The sequence below is a fragment of the Tachyglossus aculeatus genome, chromosome 21 (genome assembly GCF_015852505.1).
Source record: "Tachyglossus aculeatus isolate mTacAcu1 chromosome 21, mTacAcu1.pri, whole genome shotgun sequence".
Taxonomy (NCBI): Eukaryota; Metazoa; Chordata; class Mammalia; order Monotremata; family Tachyglossidae; genus Tachyglossus; species Tachyglossus aculeatus.
The window spans coordinates 68,839,493-68,866,175 of NC_052086.1; the positions used below are offsets into that span (position 1 = coordinate 68,839,493).

Below are 26,683 nucleotides of genomic sequence, written 5' to 3' on the forward strand. Positions count from 1 at the left end.
TTTGTTTTGTTGTCTGTCTCCCCCTTCATCATCATCATCAATCATATTTATTGAGCGCTTACTGTGTGCAGAGCACTGTACTAAGCGCTTGGGAAGTACAAGTTGGCAACATATAGAGACAGTCCCTACCCAACAGTGGGCTCACAGTCTAAAAGGTGGGCTCACAGTCTCCCCCTTCTAGACCGTGAGCCCGTTGTTGGGTAGGGACCGTCTCTATATGTTGCCAGCTTATACTTCCCAAGCGCTTCGTACAGTGCTCTGCACACAGTAAGCGCTCAATAAGTACAATTGAATGAATGAATGAAGTCACTTCACTTCTCTGGGCCTCACTTCCCTCATCTGTAAAATGGGGATGAAGACTGTGAGCCCCACGTGGGACAACCTGATCACCTCGTAACCTCCCCCAGCGCTTAGAACAGTGCTTTGCACATAGTAAGCATATATATGTATATATGTTTGTATGTATTTATTACTCCATTTATTTTATTTGTACATATTTATTCTATTTATTTTGTTAATATGTTTTGTTCTCTGTCTCTCCCTTCTAGACTGTGAGCCCACTGTTGGGTAGGGACCGTCTCTATATGTTGCCGACTTGCACTTCCCAAGCGCTTAGTACAGTGCTCTGCACACGGTAGGCGCTCAATAAATACAATTGATTGAATCCACGGCAACGCGTTAGGCGACCCTCGCCTGATTGACAGCGACGAAGGCCAATCAAAACACGCAGGCGTAGCCAAGCAGCCAATAGGAGCGTCCGGGGGCGTGGCCTAACCCGCCCCCCGCGGACGAAACCAAGCGCGCATGTCTCTGAAGGGGGAGTACTGAGATGTTGGCCTAAGGTTCCCCATATACATCAAGTCGGTGATTCTTCCCACCCCCCCCCCCCTCGGAATCGACATGGTTTCTTCCGGCTCGTTCCTCGGGGGGACCCTTTTACGGGCACCCAAGGACGCGATGACGCGATCGGCGGGCGCCCGCGGAGGGCTGACGTCATCGGGGAGCGCCGGGAGAAGCGGGAGCGGCGCGATGCGGCGCGCGGGGGGCCTGGGACGGTTGTGCGCAGGCGCCTGGCGGCGGTGTCCTTCAGGTACCCGGATGCGGGGGGGGGGGGGCGCGCGGACAGGCCTCACCTTGGCAGGGCCGTGACGCCAAGGGGGGCGCGGTGACGTCACATCCGGGCGGCTCCTCGAGGAGGCCAGTCCTGGACGTCACGTGATGACGTCACGCGTCCCCCCTCCCCCATAGTGGGGCCTACCAAGGCCGTTGGGCCAAATGATGAGGGGGGAGGAGGCAATGGTGTGGCACTTAATAAGACTAATAAAGAGGGGATTTGCCAACTTGAACTTCCCAAGCGCTTAGTACAGTGCTTTGCACACAGTAAGCGCTCAATAAATACGATTGATTGATTGACTATGTGCCAAGCACTGTTCCAAGCCCTGGGGGGAGATACAAGGTCATCAGGTTGCCCCATGTAGGGCTCACACAGTCTTCATCCCCATTTGACAGATGAGGGAAGAGTAATAATAATGATGTTGGTATTTATTAAGTGCTCATTATGTGCCAAGCACTGTTCTAAGCACTGGGGGGAGATACAAGGTCATCAGGGTGCCCCATGTAGGGCTCACACAGTCTTCATCCCCATTTGACAGATGAGGGAAGAGTAATAATAATGATGTTGGTATTTATTAAGTGCTCATTATGTGCCAAGCACTGTTCTAAGCGCTGGGGGGAGATACAAGGTCATCAGGTTGTTCCATGTAGGGCTAACAGTCTTCCTATGTACAGTACAGTACAGTGCTCTGCACACAGTAAGCGCTCAATAAATACGATTGATTGATTGATTCCTATGTGCCAAGCACTGTTCTAAGTGCTGGGGTAGAAACAAGGTCATCAGGTTGCCCCATGTAGGGCTCACACAGTCTTCATTCCCATTTGACAGATGAGGGAAGAGTAATAATAATGACGTTGGTGTTTGTTAAGTGCTCATTATGTGCCAAGCACTGTTCTAAGCTCTGGGGGGAGATACAAGGTCATCAGGTTGCTCCACGTAGGGCTCACACAGTCTTCATCCCCATTTGACAGATGAGGGAAGAGTAATAATAATGACGTTGGTATTTGTTAAGTGCTTATTATGTGCCAAGCACTGTTCTAAGTGCTGGAGGAGATACAAGGTCATCAGGTTGCCCCATGTAGGGCTCACACAGTCTTCATCCCCATTTGACAGACGAGGGAAGAGTAATAATAATGACGGTATTTGTGAAGTGCTCATTATGTGCCAAGCACTGTTCTAAGCTCTGAGGGAGATACAAGGTCATCAGGTTGCCCCATGTTGGGCTCACACAGTCTTCATCCCCATTTGACAGATGAGGGGAGAGTAATAATAATGATATTGGTATTTATGAAGTGCTCATTATGTGCCAAGCACTGTTCTAAGCGCTGGGGAGAGATACAAGGTCATCAGGTTGTTCCATGTAGGGCTAACAGTCTTCCTATGTACAGTACAGTGCTCTGCACACAGTAAGCACTCAATAAATACGATTGATTGATTCCTATGTGCCAAGTACTGTTCTAAGTGCTGGGGTAGGAACAAGGTCATCAGGTTGCCCCATGTAGGGCTCACACAGTCTTCATCCCCATTTGACAGATGAGGGAAGAGTAATAATAATGATATTGGTATTTATTAAGTGCTCATTATGTGCCAAGCACCATCCTAAGCGCTGGGGGGAGATACAAGGTCATCAGGTTGTTCCATGTAGGGCTAACAGTCTTCCTATGTACAGTACAGTGCTCTGCACACTGTAAGCGCTCAATAAATACGATTGATTGATTGATTCCTATGTGCCAAGCACTGTTCTAAGTGCTAGGGGGAGATACAAGGTCATCAGGTTGCCCCATGTAGGGCTCACACAGTCTTTATCCCCATTTGACAGATGAGGGAAGAGTAATAATAATGGTGTTGGTATTTAAGTGCTCATTATGTGCCAAGCACTGTTCCAAGCTCTGGGGAGAGATACAAGGTCATCAGGTTGCCCCATGTAGGACTCGCACAGTCTTCATCCCCATTTGACAGACGAGGGAATAGTAGTAATAATAATGATGTTGGTATTTGTGAAGTGCTCATTATGTGCCAAGCACTGTTCCAAGCGCGGGGGGGAGATACAAGGTCATCAGGTTGCCCCATGTAGGGCTCACACAGTCTTCATCCCCATTTGACAGACGAGGGAATAGTAGTAATAATAATGATGTTGGTATTTGTGAAGTGCTCATTATGTGCCAAGCACTGTTCTAAGCGCTGGGGGGAGATACAAGGTCATCAGGTTGTTCCATGTAGGGCTAACAGTCTTCCTATGTACAGTACAGTGCTCTGCACATTGTAAGCGCTCAAAAATACGATTGATTGATTGATTCCTATGTGCCAACCACTGTTCTAAGTGCTGGGGGGAGATACAAGGTCATCAGGTTGCCCCATGTAGGGCTCACACAGTCTTTATCCCCATTTGACATGAGGGAAGAGTAATAATAATGACGTTGGTATTTGTTAAGTGCTCATTATGTGCCAAGCACTGTGCGGCCTTGCTGCTCCCGGAAGGTTCCTCTCCTCAGAGCGCGCCGCCATAGACGCCCGGGACTCCGTTCCCGAGAGGCCCTCCCGCCCGCCCCCATCACACCGCGCGGCCTTGCCGCTCCCGGAAGGCTCCTCTCCTCAGAGCGCCGCCATTGACGCCCGGGACTCCGTTCCCGAGAGGCCCGCCATCTCAGCGCCCCCACGGACGCCCCCCCTGCTTCCACCCCCCTACTTCGGAGGCCTTCCGTAAAGCGCCCCTCATCCCCCCCCCACCTTCCCGGTCCGGTCCTGACTGACTCTCCCCCCGCCCCCAGGTAAAAAGCCCTTGTTAGCACCTTGTTAGCACCATGTTAGCACCATGTTACATGTTACATTAACGACAACCTCATTCACACCTCCTCAGCCCTCCCATGCTAGTTGACTGTTCGCTCCCCTCCCCAGGTATCTCTGCTCCCTGACCCCCCTTAACTGGCCCACCCTACTCCAGCTCTTAATAGTTTGTATCTGCTCTCTGTGGCATCATTGTCTGCCAATTCTATTATTGCCATAGCATATTGATTGCTCAACTACACCCTGTGATGCCATCGCCTACTTTTATCATTGCTACTGTTTTATTGCTTCTGCATCTCAATTGTTAACCCCCCGCGGTACTGTCACTCGCCCTGCTGACCTCACTATGAATTTTCAGTTCCCTTGCTCCCAACTGCCATTCCCATTCCTCACCTTCCCCTTCCCCTCTCCCACCCAGCTGTTTCCCTCCCTCTCACCCACCAAGACCGCTCCCCCTCAACCCCTACCAAGGATTCCTCTGTACCAGTGCAGGTCCTCCGCTTCTCCCTCCCGGCCCCCCTCCTCCCCTTCTCCCCGTCCCCACCCCATCCCAGTTCTCCTTTCCCATCGCCACCCCCCTTCCCACTCTCCCCGCCCAGGCCCCCGCCAACTCATCCCAATCCAAACCCTCCCCACCCCTCGCACCCTTCCCCCTCCCTCCCCACCCTCGACAGCTGATGCCAAGTGTGGCCTCTGGAACCCCCGCTCCGTTTTAAGTAAGATCCCTTTCATCCTGGACCTTTTCCTTTCCAGTTCTCTACTCCTCCTCGCCCTAACTGAAACATGGCTGTCGCCGGACGACACGGTCTCTTCTGCTGCTCTCTGCAGTGCAGGCCTCTTCTTCTCCCACTCCCCCAGACTCACCGGAAAAGGAGGAGGTGTCGGTTTCCTTCTCGCCCCCCAATGTCGCTTTCGCACTATCCCTCCTCCCCCTTCCCTTTCCTTCCCTTCCTTTGAAGCCCACATTATTCGCCTCTACCACCCCCTCCAGATTCTTGTAGCCGTCATCTACCGCCCTCCGGGCCCCACTTCCAACTTCTTTAACGACTTTGACCCCTTCCTCACATTCCTTCTCTCCTTCTCCATGCCCACTCTGATCCTCGGAGACTTCAATATCCACATGGATATCCCTAACGACTCCTCTGCCGCCCGCCTTCTATCTCTCCTTGACGCTGCCAACCTCTTCCTCCACCCCACCTCACCCACTCACCAACTTGGTCATACCCTCGACCTCATCATCTCCTACCGCTGCACTGTGTCCACCCTCACCAACTCTGTGATCCCTCTCTCTGATCATAATCTTCTCACCTGCCTCCTCACTCACACTCCTTTCCCCCGTAAATCCGTATTACTCCCTCACAGAGATCTCGGCTCTCTGGACCCCACCCATCTTTTGGAGCGCCTCACACCCCACCTCGCCTCCCTCTCCTCTCTACCCAGTCTTGATGATCAGATTACTGCTCTCAACTCTACCCTTTCTACTCAGCTAGACTCGCTCGCTCCCCTTTCCCTTCGCCGCTCTCGCACCACTAACCCACAGCTCTGGATCACTGCCACTGTCCGCCTCCTTCGCTCTTATGCTCGAGCTGCTGAACGCTGCTGGCGAAAGTCTAAACACCATGCCAACCTCGTTCACTTCAAGTTTATCCTTTCCTGCCTTAACTCAGCCCTCTCTTCTGCCAGACAAAACTATTTCTCCTCCCTTATTGACACCAATGCCCATCACCCCCGCCAGCTCTTCCGTACATTCAACTCCCTTCTCAGGCCCCCGGTTCCTCCCCCTCCTCCTTCCCTCACCCCCAACGATCTGGCCTCCTACTTCATTAACAAAATTAAATCCATCAGGTCCGACCTCCCCAAAGTCTCTTCCCCCCTTTCTCCAACCCCCCGGCTCTCAACACTCTCTGCTACTCTCCCATCCTTCCCAGCGGTATCCTCAGAGGAACACTCCTCCCTCCTCTCAAGTGCTACTCCGGCCACCTGTGCTTCTGACCCCATTCCCTCTCATCTTATGAAATCTCTCGCTCCATCCCTTCTCCCCTCCTTAACTTCCATCTTCAACCGCTCACTCTCCACTGGTTCCTTCCCCTCTGCCTTCAAACATGCCCATGTCTCTCCCATCCTAAAAAAACCCTCTCTTGACCCCACCTCACCTTCTAGTTATCGTCCCATATCCCTCCTACCATTCCTTTCCAAACTCCTTGAACGAGTTGTCTACACGCGCTGCCTAGAATTCCTCAACAACAACTCTCTCCTCGACCCCCTCCAGTCTGGCTTCCGTCCCCTTCATTCAACGGAAACTGCGCTCTCAAAGGTCACCAATGACCTCCTGCTTGCCAAATCCAACGGCTCATACTCTGTCCTAATCCTCCTCGACCTCTCAGCTGCCTTTGACACTGTGGACCACCCCCTTCTCCTCAACATGTTATCTGACCTTGGCTTCACAGACTCCGTCCTCTCCTGGTTCTCCTCTTATCTCTCCGGTCGTTCTTTCTCAGTCTCTTTTGCAGGCTCCTCCTCCCCCTCCCATCCTCTTACTGTGGGGGTTCCCCAAGGTTCAGTGCTTGGTCCCCTTCTGTTCTCAATCTACACTCACTCCCTTGGTGACCTCATTCGCTCCCACGGCTTCAACTATCATCTCTACGCTGATGACACCCAGATCTCCATCTCTGCCCCTGCTCTCTCCCCCTCCCTCCAGGCTCGCATCTCCTCCTGCCTTCAGGACATCTCCATCTGGATGTCCGCCCGCCACCTAAAGCTCAACATGTCGAAGACTGAGCTCCTTGTCTTCCCTCCCAAACCTTGTCCTCTCCCTGACTTTCCCATCTCTGTTGACGGCACTACCATCCTTCCCGTCTCACAAGCCCGCAACCTTGGTGTCATCCTCGACTCCGCTCTCTCATTCACCCCTCACATCCAAGCCGTCACCAAAACCTGCCGGTCTCAGCTCCGCAACATTGCCAAGATCCGCCCTTTCCTCTCCATCCAAACCGCTACCCTGCTAATTCAAGCTCTCATCCTATCCCGTCTGGACTACTGCACTAGCCTTCTCTCTGATCTCCCATCCTCGTGTCTCTCTCCACTTCAATCCATACTTCATGCTGCTGCCCGGATTATCTTTGTCCAGAAACGCTCTGGACATATTACTCCCCTCCTCAAAAACCTCCAATGGCTACCGATCAATCTGCGCATCAAGCAGAAACTCCTCACCCTGGGCTTCAAGGCTGTCCATCACCTCGCCCCCTCCTACCTCACCTCCCTTCTCTCCTTCTACTGCCCAGCCCGCACCCTCCGCTCCTCCACCACTAATCTCCTCACTGTACCTCGCTCTCGCCTGTCCCGCCATCGACCCCCGGCCCACGTCATCCCCCGGGCCTGGAATGCCCTCCCTCTGCCCATCCGCCGCGCTAGCTCTCTTCCTCCCTTCAAGGCCCTGCTGAGAGCTCACCTCCTCCAGGAGGCCTTCCCAGACTGAGCCCCTTCTTTCCTCTCCCCCTCGTCCCCCTCTCCATCCTCCCGTCTTACCTCCTTCCCTTCCCCACAGCACCTGTATATATGTATATATGGTTGTACATATTTATTACTCTATTTATCTATTTATTTATTTTACTTGTACATTTCTATCCTACTTATTTTATTTTGTTGGTATGTTTGGTTCTGTTCTCTGTCTCCCCCTTTTAGACTGTGAGCCCACTGTTGGGTAGGGACTGTCTCTATGTGATGCCAATTTGTACTTCCCAAGCGCTTAGTACAGTGCTCTGCACACAGTAAGTGCTCAATAAATACGATTGATTGATTGATTGATTGATTCCAAGCTCTGGGAAGAGATACAAGGTCATCAGGTTGCCCCATGTAGGGCTCGCACAGTCTTCATCCCCATTTGACAGACGAGGGAATAGTAGTAATAATAATGATGTTGGTATTTGTTAAGTGCTGACCATGTGCCAAGTGCTGGGGGAGATAAGAGGTCATCAGTTTGTCCCACGTGGGGCTCACAGTCTTCATCCTCATTTGTCGGATGAGGGAATAGTAATAATAATGATGTTGGTATTTGTGAAGTGCTGACTATGTGCCAAGCACTGTTCCAAGCGCTGGGGGAGATACAAGGTCATCAGGTTGTTCCATGTAGGGCTAACAGTCTTCATATGTGCCAAGCACTGTTCTAAGTGCTGGAGGAGATGCAAGGTCATCAGGTTGTCCCATGTAGGGCTCACACAGTCTTCATCCCCATTTGACAGATGAGGGAAGAGTAATAATAATGATGTTGGTATTTGTTAAGTGCTGACTGTGAACCAAGCACTGTTCCAACCACTGGGGTAGATACAAGGTCATCAGGTTGCCCCATGTAGGGCTCACACAGTCTTCATTCCCATTTGACAGGTGAGGGAATAGTAGTAATAATTATGTTGGTATTTGTTAAGTGCTGACTATGTGCCAAGCACTGTTCTAAGCACTGGCGGAGATACAAGGTCATCAGGTTGTCCCACATGGGGCTCGCAGTTTTCATATGTTCTAAGTGCTGGGGGAGATACAAGGTCATCAGGTTGCCCCATGTAGGGCTCACACAGTCTTTATCCCCATTTGACAGATGAGATAATAGTAATAATGATGATGACCTCATTCATATTTATTGAGTGCTTAATGTGTGAAGAACACTGTACAAAGGGTTTGGGCGATTACAGTAATGATAATTATTATCTGTGGTATTTAAGTGCTTACTAAGTATCAAGCGCTGTACTTAGAACTGAGTGAGATACAAGATAATTAGGGTGGACACAGTCCCTGTTCCACGTGGGGCCCACAGAGTAAGTAGAAGGGAGAGCAGATACTGAATTCCCATTCTGCAGATGAGGGAACTGAGGTACTGAAAAGTGGAGTGACTTGTCAAGGTCACACAGCAGGTAAGTGGAGGAGGTAGGATTAGAACCCAGGTCCTCTGACCCCCAGGCCGGTGCTCTTTCAGGCCACGCTGCTTCTCAATTTCCAGTCTCTATTCACAATGCAGTAGAGTTAGTATATGTGATCACAATTTAAGCTCGCAGTGAATCGTGTTGAGAAAACCATTAGTATTAATTCTGCCAATCATTGGTATTTTTTGAGCACTTATGGTGTGCAGAACATTGCTATACAACAAAATGAAGCTTTTTCACATTTGATAAGTGCTACAATTTTTAACATCAAGAATTATCTTTACTAAGCACCCAAAGTCTGTGAGCCCATTGTTGGGTAGGGACTGTCTCTGTTGCCGGATTGTACTTTCCAAGCGCTTAGTACAGTGCTCTGCACACAGTAAGCGCTCAATAAATGATTGAATGAATGAATGTTAAATGGGCGCCCATTCCTTCCTAGTCTTCAAGAGAGAAGCAGCGTGGCTCAGTGGAAAGAGCCCGGGCTTTGGAGTCAGAGGTTGTGGGTTTGAATCCCGGCTCCGCCAACTGTCAGCTGTGTGACTTTGGGCAAGTCACTTCACTTCTCTGGGCCTCAGTTCCCTCATCTGTAAAATGGGGATGAAGAATGTGAGCCCCCCGTGGGACAACCTGATCACCTTGTAACCCCCCCCAGCGCTTAGAACAGTGCTTTGCACATAGTAAGCGCTTAATAAATGCTATCATTATTATTATTATTATTTAGACACCGGCCCCTAAGTGATGACACCGATAAGACAGGCTCTTTTAGAGCAGAGCAGCCTCCTTTTCCGAGCAGATAAGACTTGGCCCTTGCAGGGGTATGGAGCAGGTGGAAGCACCTACAGACAGTTAGGAAGAGAGGTTGAGAAAGTTGTTGGTGGCCCAGCACGGAGGTGTGAAACTGAAAATTATTCCCTCCCCGCAGTAATGCCCTGATGTTCTTAGCACTATTGTTTGTTCTATTATCTTGCTGAGTGCAGTATTCCTTTCCCTCACTTGTAGACTGTGAGTCCCCAGTGTCCAGGGACTGTGTCCGAAGTAGCACACTTGTATGTCTCCTCAGCCATTAAAATAGTCCTCCCAGTTATCTTATAATGTGGGATTTGCATCCTTGCAATATTCTGTTGAGGAGGATTCGTGCTATGGTCCTCACCTATTCCAGCAGCCTGTGCACAAGACATTATTTTCCGACGCTGTGGCCCGCCATCGTTATCGACACAGGCTTGATTCGTCGGACCAACATTCCCCAATTCCCTGGCGTCGTTCTTTGCCAAAACACATAGCAAAAAGATACATTGTGGCAGAATTGAGCCTGCTTTGCCCATCGGAAGCGTTCGGATGGCGTTACTTTTGTGACTACCTCGTGCTTGCCCGTCAGTATTTGCTGGGGAGAGGTCCCCCTGGATTGCCCCTTTGGGTTGTAATTGTTCAGCTGGTTCTAATGAAGAAAACCTTTCCATTTCCTAGGTTACAGAGGAGGATGTGGAGGCAGGCTCAGACGGTTTTGCAGCACGGGAATGACCTTGGAGAATGTCAACAGGGCAATGGTGGATCGCATCATTCGGGTTGATCACGCAGGAGAGTATGGAGCCAACCGCATCTATGCTGGTCAGATGGCCGTCTTAGGAAGAACAAGTGTAGGTCCAGTTATTCAGGTTAGTATCTATGGATCACCCTTTTATGCCCCAAAGAGCTTAATGGCTTGGCCTTTGGGGAAATCTGTTCTGTTCAGTTCTGGCGTCCTGAAATGTTGTTTACTGGAAATGGCACACTAAAATACCTTGAACGTGCCTCCTCTTCATCAAATGCCGTCGAGTCGTTTCCGACGCGTAGGACTCCCTCGCCAAAAAGTCCCATCTTCTGCCGTAAGGTCGTTCTGGTATGTGTATCCATAGAGTTTTCATGTTAAAAATACAGAAGTGGTTTACCATGGCCTTCTTCCGCACAGTAAAAACTTGAGTCTCTGCCGTTGTCTTTGATCAGTGTTTTGATCATCCGCCTTTGACTCCTTCCCATGCTGCTGTGGCCCAGTACAGGTGAACTGACTTTGTCTGACACCTCGGCTTAGACGTTTCCATTATGGGTAACCCTAATGAGAGCGTATCTCTCATTGGCATCGCTCTAAGCTTCATCAGCCTACGCAAGCTCTCTTTCCACGATAAGGCATCGATTCATAGGAGAGTGAACGTATCTAGCGCTTTAATTTTCTAAAACAGAATAATAATAATAATAATGATGGCATTTATTAAGTGCTTACTATGTACAAAGTACATGTTCTAAGCGCTGGGGAGGTTACAAGGTGATCAGGTTGTCCCACGGGGGGCTCACAGTCTTAATCCCCATTTTACAGATGAGGGAACTGAGGCACAGAGAAGTTAAGTGACTTGCCCAAAGTCACACAGCTGACAATTGCCAGAGTCGGGATTTGAATCCATGACCTCTGACTCCAAAGCCCGGGCTCTTTCCACTGAGCCACGCTGCTTCTCTGACATGTCTATTTGCCGTCTCATGTAGTCTTTACAACACCTCTGTGAAGTAGCTGATTTGTAGTGGGGTTAAGACCTAATTTAAAGGTACCAGGGTGGAGGCCATGAAGTATTTCAATCAGTAGTATTTATTGAGAACCTACTATGTGAAGACCACTGTAGTATCATTTGGAAGAGTATAACGGCAGTAGAGAGTTTTGAAGCCAGTGGTCAGAAGATTCTCTCCGATGTGGAATCAGTCAGTGGTATTTGAGCGCTTACTGTGTGCAGAGTACTGTACTGAGCGTTTGGGAGAGTACAGTACAACAGAGTTAGTAGACACGTTCCCTGCCCACAAGAAGTTTACAGTCTAGAAGGGGAGACATACATTAAAATTAGTTATGGATATGTTCGTTAGTACCACGGGACTGAGGGTGGAATGAATATCAAGTGCTTAAAGAATACACATCTAAGTGCAAGGTGACACAGAAGGGAGAGGGAGTAGAGGAAATGAGGGCTTAGCCAGGGAAGGCCTTCGGTAGCCAGTGGATTTTAAATAGTATAGTGATGCTATTTATTTATTTATTTATCTTGTACATATCTATTCTATTTATTTAATTTTGTTAGTATGTTTGGTTTTGTTCTCTGTCTCCCCCTTCTAGATTGTGAGCCCGCTGTTGGGTAGGGACTGTCTCTGTGTTGCCGACTTGTACTTCCCAAGCGCTTAGTACAGTGCTCTGCACACAGTAAGTGCTCAATAAATACGATTGATTGATTGATTGATTGATTGATGCAGGCTGAAAGGGACTGAAAAGGGAAAAAGTTGGTGTCAGGGAGAGAGCAAGGAAACGTCCCATGCAGTCATCTAGCCAGGGGCTGATAAAAGTTGGAACCAGAGCAGTAGTCCTGTGGGTGGAGAGGAAATATTGTGGACGAAAAACTGGCAGGATTTGAAGGAAGTTGCAGAATTTGGTTTTCGCCTTTAAGGTGTTGGGAAAACCTTATGGAGATGTCCAGAGGGTAGAGGAGATGTGAGATTTTGGAGCTGGAAAGATGGATTTGGGAGTCATCCCCCAAAGCGTTTTTTTTTTTTTTTAATAACGAGAAGATTTGAGTGTTTGTGTGTATTTGTTACGGTTTCTTTTTTCTGAGCCCAAATCCAGAGGAATAACAATTTGATAAAAGGCCTCGCTTTGTTTTGAAAATGTGTTTTTAGAAAAACCCTGTCTTAGGTTAGCACACAGTAAAGGTAGAAAGCAGGAAGTAAAAGGAGCGTGTTAAAAGATATGTGACAACCGATAGATATTGTAAGATGACCGGGACATGCAAAATGCAGCTTTTACATTCTACCAGTTGAGAGGAAATGACCATACAGCTCTCAGTCTCTCCTGGGAAGTTGTTAAAGATGCTTTGGGTAGAGTGTGTCTCCTTCCTTTAATTCCGCATCAACACTATTGTTCACAATCCTATTCCTTTAACTGGTACATTCATTATCAATGGTATTTATCGAGCGCTTACTATCTGCAGAGTACTGCACTAAATGCCTGGGAGGGTGCAGTTTTACAGAGTCGGCAGACTCGTTCCCTGCCCACAGTGCATTTTAAAAGCAGAGTGAAACAGTTACATTTATTGGACCTTCATATGGGGTGACTAAGCACGAAGAAAAACGTCTCTTGCAATGTTTTTCTTTTCCACATCTCCACTTCAGTTTTCCTGTTAAGCCAAAAATGCCTTCTCTGAGCCCTAAACACATTCCCCGTTGGGTTATGTTTTGAAGAGAAGAGGGGTTGAATTTAATCCAATCTTGTAATTCTTTTTTTCCTGCAGAAAATGTGGGATCAAGAAAAGGACCACTTGAAAAAATTTAATGACTTGATGATTACATTTAGAGTTCGACCAACCCTCCTGATGCCCTTGTGGAATGTGGTGGGCTTTGCGCTGGGTGAGTACCTGAACCAGTGAGCTGACAGCACCAGACGGGACACGGGGAATGCAAGAGTGTGACTCCCCTTTGATTGAAAATTCCAGGTGCGGGAACGGCCTTTCTTGGGAGAGAAGGAGCAATGGCTTGCACTGTGGCCGTGGAAGAGTCAATAGCAAACCACTACAACAACCAGATTAGGGCACTAATGGAAGAGGATCCAGAAAAATATGAAGAACTTCTTCAGGTACTAGAGGAAGGAACGGAGGGGGATGGAAAAACTTGAAGGGGAGGAGTAATTCATTTTAATGTCTGCCTCCCCCTATAGACTGTAAGGTCCTTGTGGGCAGGGATCGAAAGTACCAATTCTGTTATATTTTACTTGCCCGAGTGCTCTGCATGCTCATCATTATTCCCCAGTCTTTGGCGTTCCACACCTCCCCCTCACCCCCGGAATATCACTGGACCGATGTGCTTCTGCCTCCAATAACAACAGTTGTCCATGGTAGTGATTGTAGTAGTAGGAGTGATATTTATTGAGTACCTAGGGTGGGCAATGTACTGTACTAAGCACTTGCGGGGAGTATAACAGAAAGAAACTTCTCTGCAGTGGTCATTTTTGAAAGGACCAGCTGCCTGCTGCTTTTGGAGCTGTTTCCTAACTTTCCACTATTGGTCAAATATGAGTTATGAAATTCTTTGTGATGAGTCTTGTTGTCCCATAAGAAGCTGATGCGCTTCTTTGATAATGGATGACAAGATACGGCCGATATTGATTTTCCTCCCAAAAAAGATGTCTATTATAAACCTAAAAAAGGTAGTGTAAGGATTATCCACATCCGGGGTGTTGCTATCACACATCTCCCGACTCCCTTGACCAATTCTCAGTTGTTCACCAAGGAATCTCTTCCTTATTCTCTAGCTTCTCCCTCTGGTCAAGAAATCAGATTCCTCTCAAAGTTTTCCTGCTCAGACTCCCCGGGGGCATTTAATTGTATCACTAGACCAAAGCTTCTGCTTTCCCCGGGCCTGGAATGCCCTCCCTCTGCCCATCCGCCAAGCTAGCTCTCTTCCTCCCTTCAAGGCCCTACTGAGAGCTCACCTCCTCCAGGAGGCCTTCCCACACTGAGCCCCTTCCTTCCTCTCCCCCTCGTCCTCTTCTCCATCCCCCCGCATCTTACCTCCTTCCCTTCCCCACAGCACCTGTATATATGTATATATATTTGTACATATTTATTACTCTGTTTATTTATTTTACTTGTACATATCTATTCTATTTATTTTATTTTGTTAGTATGTTTGGTTTTGTTCTCTGTCTCCCCCTTCTAGACTGTGACTTGGGTAGGGACTGTCTCTATATGTTGCCAACTTGTACTTCCCAAGCACTTAGTACAGTGCTGTGCACACAGTAAGCGCTCAATAAATACGATTGATTGATTGATTCTATTTTTATTGACCAAGATAATAAAGAAATTCCGCGACGAAGAGCTGGAGCACCATGACACGGGGCTCGAATACGACGCGGAACTGGTAAGGCTCTAACGTTGAATTTCTGGAAGCAGAGGGGCCTGGTGGAAAGAGTACAGAGCTGGGAATCTGGAGATTCTCATTCTAGGCACCCCTCTGCCACTTTCCTCTGGGACCTTAGGCAAGTCACTCACAACTTGATCACCTTGTATCCTCCACCAGCGCTTAGAACAGTGCTCTGCACGTAGTAAGCGCTTAACAAATGCTATCATTATTATTATTATTATTATAACTTCTCTGAGCCTCAGTTTCTTCATCTGTCAGATGGGAATAAAACACCTCCTCTCTTAGACTCTGAGCCCCGTGTGGGACAGAGATTGGGTCCGATTGGGCTGTCTGTAGCCACCCTAGCATTCAGCGCAGTGCTCGGCACATAAAAAGTCCTTATTACTTTTGCTGCGGAGCGTCGGGGACCGTTGCACTGAGCATTGGAAAATTCCCACTTGGGCAAATGGACTCGGAACACGCAGTTACGGCAATTTGTCCTCTTCTCTTTGGGGTGGTAATCTGGAAGAAGGAGGGGACCGCATGATCTCTGATAAGAATAATAGGACCAGAGGAGGTCTAAGTTTGATGATGGGATTGTTCGCAGTTAGAATGTTATTTCTGCAAAGGAGGCACATGTTTTTCTCTCTTATCTCTCTTTCCCCAGCAGCATTTCTTCCTCCCTGCTGGGAGAAGCAAATTGATTCAAATGTCCTGGCAGCGGCCGCTGAAGCAGTCTATCATTTGAAAAGTTCATACATAATTAAGGGTGAATCATTTTTCAAAAGCTAGTTTGTTCTCTCCCAGTGAGGTTTACATTGCCCCCACCAATCACTCACACGCCTGCCTAGATCTAACCAAACCAATTTTGCACTTCTGTTGCACGGAGAAGCAGCGTGGCGCCGTGGAAGGAGCCCGGGCTTTGGAGTCAGAGGTCATGGGTTCAAATCCCGACTCTGAGTGACTTTGGGCAAGTCACTTCACTTCTCTGTGCCTCAGTTCCCTCATCTGTAAAATGGGGATGAAGACTGTGAGCCCCACGTGGGACAACCTGATCACCTTGTACCCCCCCAGCGCTTAGAACAGTGCTTTGCACATAGTAAGTGCTTAATAAATGCCATCATTATGATTATTATTATTTTATTTTTCAGGCACCAGCATACACTCTTCTGAAGAGTGCTATTCAAGTTGGATGTACCGCTGCAATATATTTATCAGAACGAATTTAGACTATCCCTCCTCCTTTTGCCACTCCTTAATTTAAGAAGTCACATGCAATTGTGAAATGATATGGTGTTTGCCAATCTTGGGAGATTTTTGGTAATAAACGCAAGACCGCTAATCTTTTTTTAACGAAAAACATTCGACTTTCTCCATCTTCATTGGATGTCATCAAGTCACAATTGAATCATTGTACTTCCACCCTCCAATCCTGCTGTTGTGATCAAGTTTAAGTGTTAGTATCTTATCAGGACTCTTTGTAGGAAAAATCAGAAACCACTAGTTATTCCACCAGGCCAATTGAGGGGCTGAAATAATGGTTTTTTTCCCCCTGGATTACATTGTTTTGTTAACTAATCACATCTGTAATATTTATTCCTTAGGAACATAGGAAGAGAGTGTCTTTATAAGGCTCCTTCATTGAAATCTTGGTCAAATGGATTTTAAAATGATTGTTTTGCACCCACGGGAGACATTGTAACATTTCTATGCAAAACGGAAGGGTACTAATCTTTCACGTGCTCATCTTTTTTGACTCATAGCAACGTTCTTTTCAAGCATCAGGACAGTAACCCCAGCACCAAGTTTAAATTTGTTCATTCCTAGAGCTTTTCCTGAAAATTCTCCCAGTGTATTTTGAGGTGCTTTCATCTTTGGCTCCCCTAGGTGTGAAACGTATTTCTCAATACTGTTTCAGGTAAATCAGAATGGAAAAAATGCTAATAGAGTATTTTTAATTCCAGTACTATATTATTAGAAAATTTAGAGAGTTAGCTGGTCCAGGGATTTTTGACCTCTTTTGGAAATTGAGCTCCTTCAGTCTCAAAGTTTCACATTTCTCCCTTCACATTGTCTCCTCCCACCTCGACTCTCTCTCCCTCTTTGTCCATCTCTCTTCAGTCACCAAATCCGGTCAGTTCTGTCTAGACATCTAGAGAATCCAACCCTCCCTCTCCACGCAAACTGCCACCATACTGGTCCAGGCATTTGCCATATCCCATCTCAACTCCTACATCAGCCTCCTCGCTGACCTCCCTGCCTCCAGCTTCTCCCCTTTCCAGTTCATACCTCACTCTGCTGCCCAGATTATTAAAAAAAAAGAATAATTCTGCACTCATCACTCCACTCCTCAAAAACCTCCAGCGATATCTCCTCTTCAGCACCCAACAGAAGCTCCTCACCATCAACTTTAAAGCACTCAAACAGCCCTCTTCCTCCTACCTATCCTTGCTTCCCTCCCACTCAGAACCCAGGCAGCACACTTACACCAACCTACTTATTGTACCCCAATCTCATCTGCCTCACTGTCGACAGCCCTACCTCAATCAGTCAGTCGTTCGTATTTATTGGGTGCTTACTGTGTGCAGACCACTGCACTAAGCCTTTGAGAGAGTACAATAGAGCAGAGTTGGTAGACATGTTCCCTACCCTAAATGAATTTACAGTCTAGTGTGAAGAACCTTACAGACTACCTCATTTAATAATAATAATAGTAATGTTGGCATTTATTAAGTGCTTACTATGTACAAAGCACTGTTCTAAGCACTGGGGAGGATACAAGGTGATCAGGTTGTCCCACGTGGGGCTCACAGTCTTAATCCCCATTTTACAGATGGGGGAACTGAGGCCCAGAGAAGTGAAGTGACTTGCCCAAAGTCACACTGCTGACAGTTGGCGGAGCCGGGATTTAAACCCATGACCTTTGACTCCAAAGCCCGGGCTCGTTCCACTGAGCCACGCTGCTTCTCTCCCTCGAAACCCCCTGCCCCACCATATCTGACAGGCCACCACTCTCCTCATCTTCACAGCCCAACTAAAATCATTATCTGTTCCTCTCTATATGTTGCCAACTTGTACTTCCCAAGCGCTTAGTACAGTGCTCTGCACACAGTAAGCGCTCAATAAATACAATTGAATGAATGAATGAATGTTCCAGGAAGCCTTCCCTGGCCACAATCTCTCATCTCCACCAGTCCTGTTCTCTCTTCCTTCAGCATCGCCTATGCACCTGAGTTGTGCCCCCTAAACACTCTGACACCCCAGCCACCCCAGCACTTAAATGCATATATAGTTTCTGCTTACCCTACCAATAACTAACTTCAACGTCTATCTCCCTAACTCTGTTTTACTCTCCCACATGAAGTACTTTGCACACAGTAAGTACTCAAATATTATTGATTCATGGGCTATACTCTCTCCCTCTCTCTCAATGACTCTAAGCCACTTTGCGGGAGACTCAAGAAGCAGTAGCAACCAAAAAAGGTGATTAAAAATTTGCTCCTGCTATACCTAAAAGCTCTGGGGCACTGAGCAAAATTCATTCTCCCTTTTTCCAGTAGTAGCTGCTGCTTTCTTGGGAGGCTAGTTATTTTTCTGTCATAATGACTATTTCCCCCTCTAGATCATGGCCGCTTGGCCCGCTGCTAGAAGAGATACCTACTTTATGTCTGTTGGTATAATCTCTATCCCTAATCTATTTTAATGTGTGTCTCTTCCTGTAGACTTTAACTTCCTTGGGGCAAGGATCATTTCTACCAATTTTTCTATATTGTACTTTCCCAATCAGTAAGTGTTCTCCATAAGCCCTCATTAAATACCATTGACTGATCAATGAAGTTTCATAAACTTTGGGGCAAAGCTTTCAAAATGTTTTCTTTTATTTTTTTGACAACGTTTTAAAAACAACATTTGGAAAGCAGCATGGCTTAGTGGATAGAGCATGGGCCTGGAAATCAGAAGGACCTGGGTTCTAGATCTGGCTCTGCAACTGGTCTGCTCTGTGACCTTGAGCAAGTCACTTCACTTCTGTACCTCAGTTCCCTCATCTGTAAAATGGGGATTGAGACTGTGAGACCCATGTGGGACATGAACTGTGTCCAACCTGCTTGGCTTATATCTGCCCAGTGCTTAGTGAGCGCTTAACAAATTACCAATATATGTAATTTTCAAGTTCCAAATGAGTGGAAAGAGTTGAGCTTTCGGGTTTTATTTGGGTGTTCTTGCTGAATACTTTCGCCATCCATATCAGACACACAATCACTCTGCCCACCTTCAAAGCCTTATTGAAGACACATGTGTTCCAATAGGCCTTCCCCGACTAGGCCCTCATTTCCTCTTTTCCTGCTCCCCTCTGCATCATCCTTTTAGACTGTGAGCCCACTGTTGGGTAGGGACTGTCTCTATATGTTGCCAACTTGTACTTCCCCAGCGCTTAGTACAGTGCTCTGCACGCAGTAAGCGCTCAATAAATACGATTGATTGATTGCTGAAGGACATAAAAGAGATTCCAACCAAAATGAAAGAATTACCCTCCTGCCACTCCTCATCCTCGCAGTTGGAACTGGTTGGAACATTCTCTTTCCCTGGGTTGTGATGCGAGAGGGCTTGGCGGTAGGTGGTCCTTGTTTTTAGAAGGCATGTGAGAAATCGGCTGCCAAATGCCCAGAACCAACTGGTCTTTGAGGATATCGCAAGGTCCATCTTTACACAGCTGCATCAGCAGAGGCTGCTAATTTACAGGATATTGGCAAAGGTAGGAAAATCCAAGAAAAAGCCAGGCTGTCTGCCTTTGTATGGGCTTAATATTTGTGATATCTGTTAAATACTTACTGTGTGCCAAGCACTACTAGGCACTGGGTAGGTACAGTACCCAGAGAAGCAGTGTGGCCTAGTGGATAAGAGCACGGGCTTGGGAGACAGAAGGACCTTGGTTCTAATCCCAGTTTGGCCACTTGTCTTCTTTGTGAACTTGAGCGACTCATTTAACTACTCTGTGCCTTTTACCTCATGTGTTAAAAATGGGGATTAAGACTGAGCCCCGTGTGGGACAGGGAGTGTTTCCAAACTGAATAACTTGAATTTACTCCAGTGCTTAGTACAATGCCTCAGTACAGAGTAAGCCCCTAACAAATAGCATTAAAAAAAGTCAGATCCGATGCAGTCTGTGACCCACCCGGTTCTTACAGTCGGGCTTTCACATCAAATATGTCCTCGGGAATGACCGAATAATTTGATTTGCAGAAAACCATGTCCTTAACCTACATCATCATTTGGCAAAACCATTTCTTAAACAAAGTGTATTCAATCTGCCTGAGGAGCAGCGTGGTCAAGTGGGAAGATCACGGGCCTGGAGTCAGAAGACCTGGGTTCTGATCCCGGCTCTGCCACTTGTCTGCTGTGTGATCTTGGGGAAGTCACTTTGCTTCTCTGGGCCTTAGTTACATCATATGCAAATTGGGGACTAAGACTGTGAGACTATAACTGTATACTCCAGCGCTTAGTACAGGGCCTGGCACATAGTAAGTGCTTAACAAATACCTTAAAGACTCTTGTAGTACGCAGAATCTCTGGTCTATACAGTGAAAGATTCTGTGACTTGCTCTTCTGTACTTCTATTTTCATTGTTGATTAGGATTTTAATCTTGTTGTGGGCAGGGAACGTAACTACCAACTCTTTTGTGTTGTACTCTCCCAAGCACTTAGTACAGTGCTAGGCACACAGAAAGCACTCAATAAATGCCACTGGTTGATTGGTGAACATATGCAAGTATACTTTACATTGGGTTTGCATGACATTAAAAACCTGAGTTTGTTACTGTTTACTCAACCAATAATATTTTCTGAGTGCTTACTCCATGCCAAGGACTATATTAAGTGCTTGGGAGAGTACAACAGCGGGAATAGTCGGTGTTTAGAACAGTGCTTTGCACATAGTAAGGGCTTAATAAATGCCATTTATTATTATTATTATTATTAGACATGTTAATGCCTTTAAACCAAGGCTGGCCTTAAAAGGTTATAAATACAATGTTTAATAGAGTCGGGGCAGAGCGATTACAGTCTTCAGATTCCCCTGAGTGGTTTTAATGGTATTTGTTAAACGCTTACTATGTGCGAGGCACCATACTAACCGATCGGGTTTTAACGATGTTACATCTTGCCTTTAAATGGGGACCAACCCTAGTCCTCTCTTCTGATGTCAAGATTGGATACTATTACTGTCTTTCTTATTTTAATACGCCATTTCAGGGAGTGTTTCAATGTATGGGAATAAGTGTGGTTAAAATGGTTATCTGGGTGGCCTGCAATTATTTTCCTGCGCTGGCCCAGTCTGTCCTCTAATTAGCAGTTTTGGGGCCGCTGGAGAGGGTAATGGGGAGTTACAAGAGGATTTTGGTAAGGCAATAATCTATCCCTCAAAGTAAGCAAGAATCAAGGAGTTTTCCAGCTGTCAAAATACTTCCTCCCAGCCCCCTGCCCCCCTTTGGTTTTACTGTAAAGTCGTCTTGAACAAGAAAGCAGTTTCTCAGTAATATTTTTTTAAAATTTAAAAATCCTCTTAGGTTTGCCCTTTCCCGTTCCTAAATCCAAAATAATAATAATAATAATGATGGCATTTGTTAAGCGCTTACTATGTGCAAAGCACTGTTCTAAGCGCTGGGGGGATACAAGGTGATCAGGTTGTCCCATGTGGGGCTCACAGTCTTCATCCCCATTTTACAGATGAGGGAACTGAGGTTAAGTGACTTGCCCAGTGTCACACAGCAGACATGTGGCGGAGCCGGGATTCGAACCCATGACCTCTGACTCCAAAGCCTGTGCTCTTTCCTCGAGCCATGCTGCTTCTCTATGGCATCCCTGCTGTGCTGTGTAAGGAATGATATGGGCTTTGGGTCCCAAGAAGCTGTGTTCTGGGACCTAGAGGAAAGAGCGTGGGCCTGGAAATTAGGACACCTAATAATAATAATTGTGATATTTGTTAGGACTTATTAGGTATCAAGCACTGAACTCAGCGCTGGGATAAGATACAAGATAATCAGGTTGGACATAATCCGGGTCCCACACGGAGCTCACAGTCTGAGCGAGAATAGGTTTTGAATGCCCATTTTACAGATGAGGAAACAGGCTTAAAGAATCGAAGTGACTTGCCCAAGGTTACCTGGCAGAGCCAGGATTAGAACCCAGGTCCGTCTAACTCCCAGGCCTGTGCTCTTTCCAGTAGACCCCACTGCTTCTCACCCCGGGAAACCCCGCCACTTGCCTGCCGTGTGTGACCTTGGGAATGTCACCTCTCTGGGTCTCAATCAGTCAGTGCTATTTATTGAGCGCTTACTTTGTGCAGAGGACTGTACTCAGCACTTAGGAGAGTACAGTAAAATAGAATTGGAAGACAGGATTCCTGCCCACAAGGAGCTTAAAGATCAGTTTTCTCCGCCATAGAATGGGAGTGAGATCCTGCTTAGCTTGTGAGGCCCATGCAGGACAGGGACTGTGTCCAGTCTGCTTATATTGGCTCCCCCTGAGCTCTTAGCACACAGTAAGCTCTCAACAAATCCCACAGTTGTCACTATAGAGAAGCAGCGTGGCTCAATGGAAAGAGCACGGGCTTGGGAGTCAAAGGTCATGGGTTCTACTGCCGACTCCGCCACTTGTCAGCTGTGTGATTTTGGGCGAGTCCCTTCATTCATTCATTCATTCAATCGTATTTATTGAGCACTTACTGTGTGCAGAGCACTGTACGAAGCGCTTGGGAAGTACAAGTTGGCAACATATAGAGACAGTCCCTACCCAACAGTGGGCTCACAGTCTAGAAAGGGGAGACAGAGAACAACACAAAACATATTAATAAAATAAATAGAATAAATATGCACAAATAAAATAAATAAATAGAGTTTTCACTTCTCTGGGCCTCAATCAATCAATCAATCGTATTGATTGAGCGTTTACTGTGTGCAGAGCACTGTACTAAGCACTTGGGAAATACAAGTTGGCAACATATAGAGACAGTCCTTACCCAACAGTGGCTCACAGTCTAGAAGGGGGAGACAGCGAACAAAACCAAACACATTAACAAAATAAAATAAATAGAATAGATATGTACAAGTAAAATAAAGAGTAATAAATATGTACAAACATATATACAGGTGCTCCTCAGTTACCTCATCAGCAAAATGGGGATTAATACTGTGAGCCCCATGTGGGACAACCTGATTACCTCGTATCCCCCCTAGCGCTTAGAACAGTGCTTGGCACATAGTAAGCTATTAACAAATGTTATTATTATTATTATTATTATTTTATTATTAGGAAGGTAGGCGGCGTGGTTTGCAAAGCCTGCATTGGCCTGCAGAGGGCGCCCCAGCCCCAGAATTCCTACCGACTCCTGCAAGTTTTCAGGTTGCTTAGCCAGCACTGGGATTGATTTCGGGAATAATAATAATAATGATGGCATTTGTTAAGCGCTTACTATGTGCCAAGCACTGTTCTAAGCTCTGGGGAGGATACAAGGTGATCAGGTTGTCCCAAGTGGGGCTCACAGTCTTAATCCCCATTTTACAGATGAGGGAACTGAGGCACAGAGAATAATAATAATAATAATGGTATTTGTTAAGTGCTTACTATGTGCCAAGCACTGTTCCAAACACTGGGGAGGATACAAGGTGATCAGGTTGTCCCACGTGGGGCTCACAGTCTTAATCCCCATTTTACAGATGAGGGAACTGAGGCACAGAGAATAATAATAATGGTATTTGTTAAGTGCTTACTGTGTGCAAAGCACTGTTCTAAGCTCTGAGGAGGTTACAAGGTGATCAGGTTGTCCCACGTGGTACTTACAGTCTTAATCCCCATTTTACAGATGAGGGAACGGAGGCACAGAGAATAATAATAATAATGGTATTTGTTAAGTGCTTACTATGTGCAAAGCACTGTTCTAAGTGCTGAGGAGGTTACAAGGTGATCAGGTTGTCCCAAGTGGGGCTCACAGTCTTAATCCCCATTTTACATATGAGGGAACTGAGGCACAGAGAATAATAATAATAATGGTATTTGTTAAGTGCTTACTATGTGCAAAGCACTGTTCTAAGTGCTGAGGAGGTTACAAGGTGATCAGGTTGTCCCAAGTGGGGCTCACAGTCTTAATCCCCATTTTACATATGAGGGAACTGAGGCACAGAGAATAATAATAATAATGGTATTTGTTAAGTGCTTACTATGTGCAAAGCACTGTTCTAAGTGCTGAGGAGGTTACAAGGTGATCAGGTTGTCCCAAGTGGGGCTCACAGTCTTAATCCCCATTTTACAGATGAGGGAACTGAGGCACAGAGAATAATAATAATAATGGTATTTGTTAAGTGCTTACTATGTGCCAAGCACTGTTCGAAACGCTGGGGAGGTTACAAGGTGATCAGGTTGTCCCACGTGGGGCTCACAGTCTTAATCCCCATTTTACAGATGAGGGAACTGAGGCACAAAGAATAATAATAGTATTTGTTAAGTGCTTACCATGTGCAAAGCACTGTTCTAAGCGCTGAGGAGGTTACAAGGTGATCAGGTTGTCCCACGTGGGGCTCACAGTCTTCATCCCCATTTTACAGATGAGGGAACTGAGGCCCAGAGAAGTTAAGTGACTTGCCCGAAGTCACACAGCTGACAATTGGGGGAGCCGGGATTTGAACCCATGACCTCTAACTCCAAAGCCCAGGCTCTTTCCACTGAGCCACGCTGCCGGGATATTTCATTCAGGCATTCCCTTGGGGAAAGAGAAGATAATTGCTGTTGCCTTGGCCTGTGAACCCTTTTGCCTGCCTCTCTCCCTAGGCTGACTCCTTTCACTTGTCCTTCTCTCCTCCTACAGCCGTCCCAGGTCATTTAGAACTGGCGGGGCCACCTGGCTCATGAGTGACCATGGTGCCCACAATGACCTTGCCCACCAATGATGGCCCCAGTGGCCATTCTACCCCCGCCTGCACTTGGCTACATATTCTATTTATTTTATTTTGTTAATATGTTTTATTTTGTTGTCTGTCTCCCCCTTCTAGACTGTGAGCCCGCTGTTGGGTAGGGACCGTCTCTACATGTTGCCAACTGGGACTTCCCAAGCGCTTAGTACAGTGCTCTGCACACCGTAAGCGCTCAATAAATACAACTGAATGAATGAACGGCCTAAATCCATGATCCATAGCTGGCATTTTGCTCTCAGGCTAACGCTTACAGGACAGCAGAAAAGATTGCTCGTTCTTTGGTCCTAAAGGCAGGTGTCATCATTAATAATAATAATAATAATAATAATAATAATAATAAGAATAACAATAATGGCATTTATTAAGCGCTTACTATGTGCATAGCACTGTTCTAAGCGCTGGGGTTACAAGGTGATCAGGTTGTCCCATGAGGGGCTCACAGCCTTCATCCCCATTTTACGGATGAGGGAACTGAAGCAGAGACTAATAATAATAATAATAATAATAATAATAATAATAATAATAACGGCATTTATTAAGCAGTTACTATGTGCCAAACACTGTTGTAAGTGCTGGGGAGGTTACAAGGTGATCAGGTTGTCCCACGGGGGGCTCACAGGCTTCATCCCTATTTTACAGATGAGGGAACTGAAGCGGAGACTAATACTACTACTAATAATGGCATTTATTAAGCAGTTACTATGTGCCAAGCACTGTTCTAAGCTCTGGGGAGGTTACAAGGTGACCAAGTTGTCCCACGGGGTGCTCACAGGCTTCATCCCCATTTTACAGATGAGGTCACTGAGACACAGAGAAGTGAAGTGACTTGCCCAAAGTCACCCAGCTGAAAATTGGGTGAGTGAATGATCATTCATTCATTATCATTCATTCAATCAGTCATATTTACTAAGTGCTTACTGTGTGCAGAGCACTGTACTAAGCACTTGGGAAGTACAAGTTGGCAACATATAGAGACGGTCCCTACCCAACAACAGGCTCACAGTCTAGAAGTTACCCTAGTTATCCTACTGTGACTCCCAATTTTCCTTTGAAAATGAACTATTAAGCAGATTGTGTCATTTCTCTCATGCTATTTTTTTTAAAAAAAGCAACTTTATTCAAGCCTTTTCTGGGTTTTCAAACCAAGGATTTTATTTTAAAGCAACAAATAGCAGCTGTTTCCTTCGGCTAGATTTCCAAGCTCAACTACGTCTGGGTTACTGCATTGCTCTGCTTTTCCTGAATTGTGTTCTCTTGATTTGCAGAGGATGTGGCTTGTGTTTCTTATTTTCTTCACTCCATTCACTGCTCTGACAGCTGGAAACATGCAGGCTGAATTCCCTGAATCAGTAGTGGTGATATTCAGGACAATTTCACCCTTACATTCAGGAGAACCGCCCAGCTTTTGCGGTGGAGTTTCCATTCCTAATTTCCTAGCGTATTTATGGAAACAATGGTGGATTGCTTGGAGGTGTCATCTGGTGTATGTGGGGCTCGAGAAATAGGGCAAGGGCATAGCCATCATCAATTAATTATTATGTTCGCATGCCCTCAGGGCTCACAGTACTATTCTAAGTGCTTTGAGGTGCAAGGGTTGGCAGATTGTGGAAAAGACCCTATCCCTGGACTCAAAGAGGTGGCAGCTAGTTCTATCGAGGTTGAGCGAACAGGCCATAAAAAGCACTTTGTAGAATTTGTTGTGTGAATATAAATGTTGAGTGAGCGTTTCTGTCACTGTTAGGTCCGTTCTACACTCCAAGAATCCTGGCCTGGTTAAACGCCTCCAAGAAGATTTCTGATGAAGGAAGGGGAAGGCCCCTCGGGTCACAGGCAAAGCAGCGTGGCAGAATGGCAGGGTGCCTACCTGTCTGGAAACGGGCCGACCTGGGTTTGAGTCGAACCCTGTGACCGCGACTGAGGCCCTCAACCTCTCGGTACATCAGTTTCATCATCTGCAAAAAGGGAATAATACCACCTGCCCCACAGGGTTGTCGTGAGGGCAAAAATGAGGGCAGTAA

General features: G+C 46.6%; 1 protein-coding gene across 2 annotated transcripts; it reads left to right on the forward strand.

Annotated features, from left to right (window-relative positions):
* The first annotated feature begins 941 nt into the window (after window positions 1–941).
* Window positions 942–26,683, forward strand: COQ7 (coenzyme Q7, hydroxylase). Of its 2 annotated transcripts, none has more exons than XM_038763939.1 (6): window positions 942–1,090; window positions 10,273–10,460; window positions 13,098–13,212; window positions 13,299–13,438; window positions 14,653–14,721; window positions 26,407–26,683. In XM_038763939.1, exons 1-6 carry the CDS (start codon window positions 958–960, stop codon window positions 26,440–26,442), a joined length of 681 nt encoding a protein of 226 aa, XP_038619867.1. In that variant the 5' UTR covers window positions 942–957; the 3' UTR covers window positions 26,443–26,683. The 2 variants fall into 2 exon arrangements, with proteins under 2 accessions (XP_038619867.1, XP_038619866.1); XM_038763938.1 differs by lacking the exon at window positions 26,407–26,683 and adding an exon at window positions 15,855–16,056 and having other exon boundaries at window positions 947–1,090.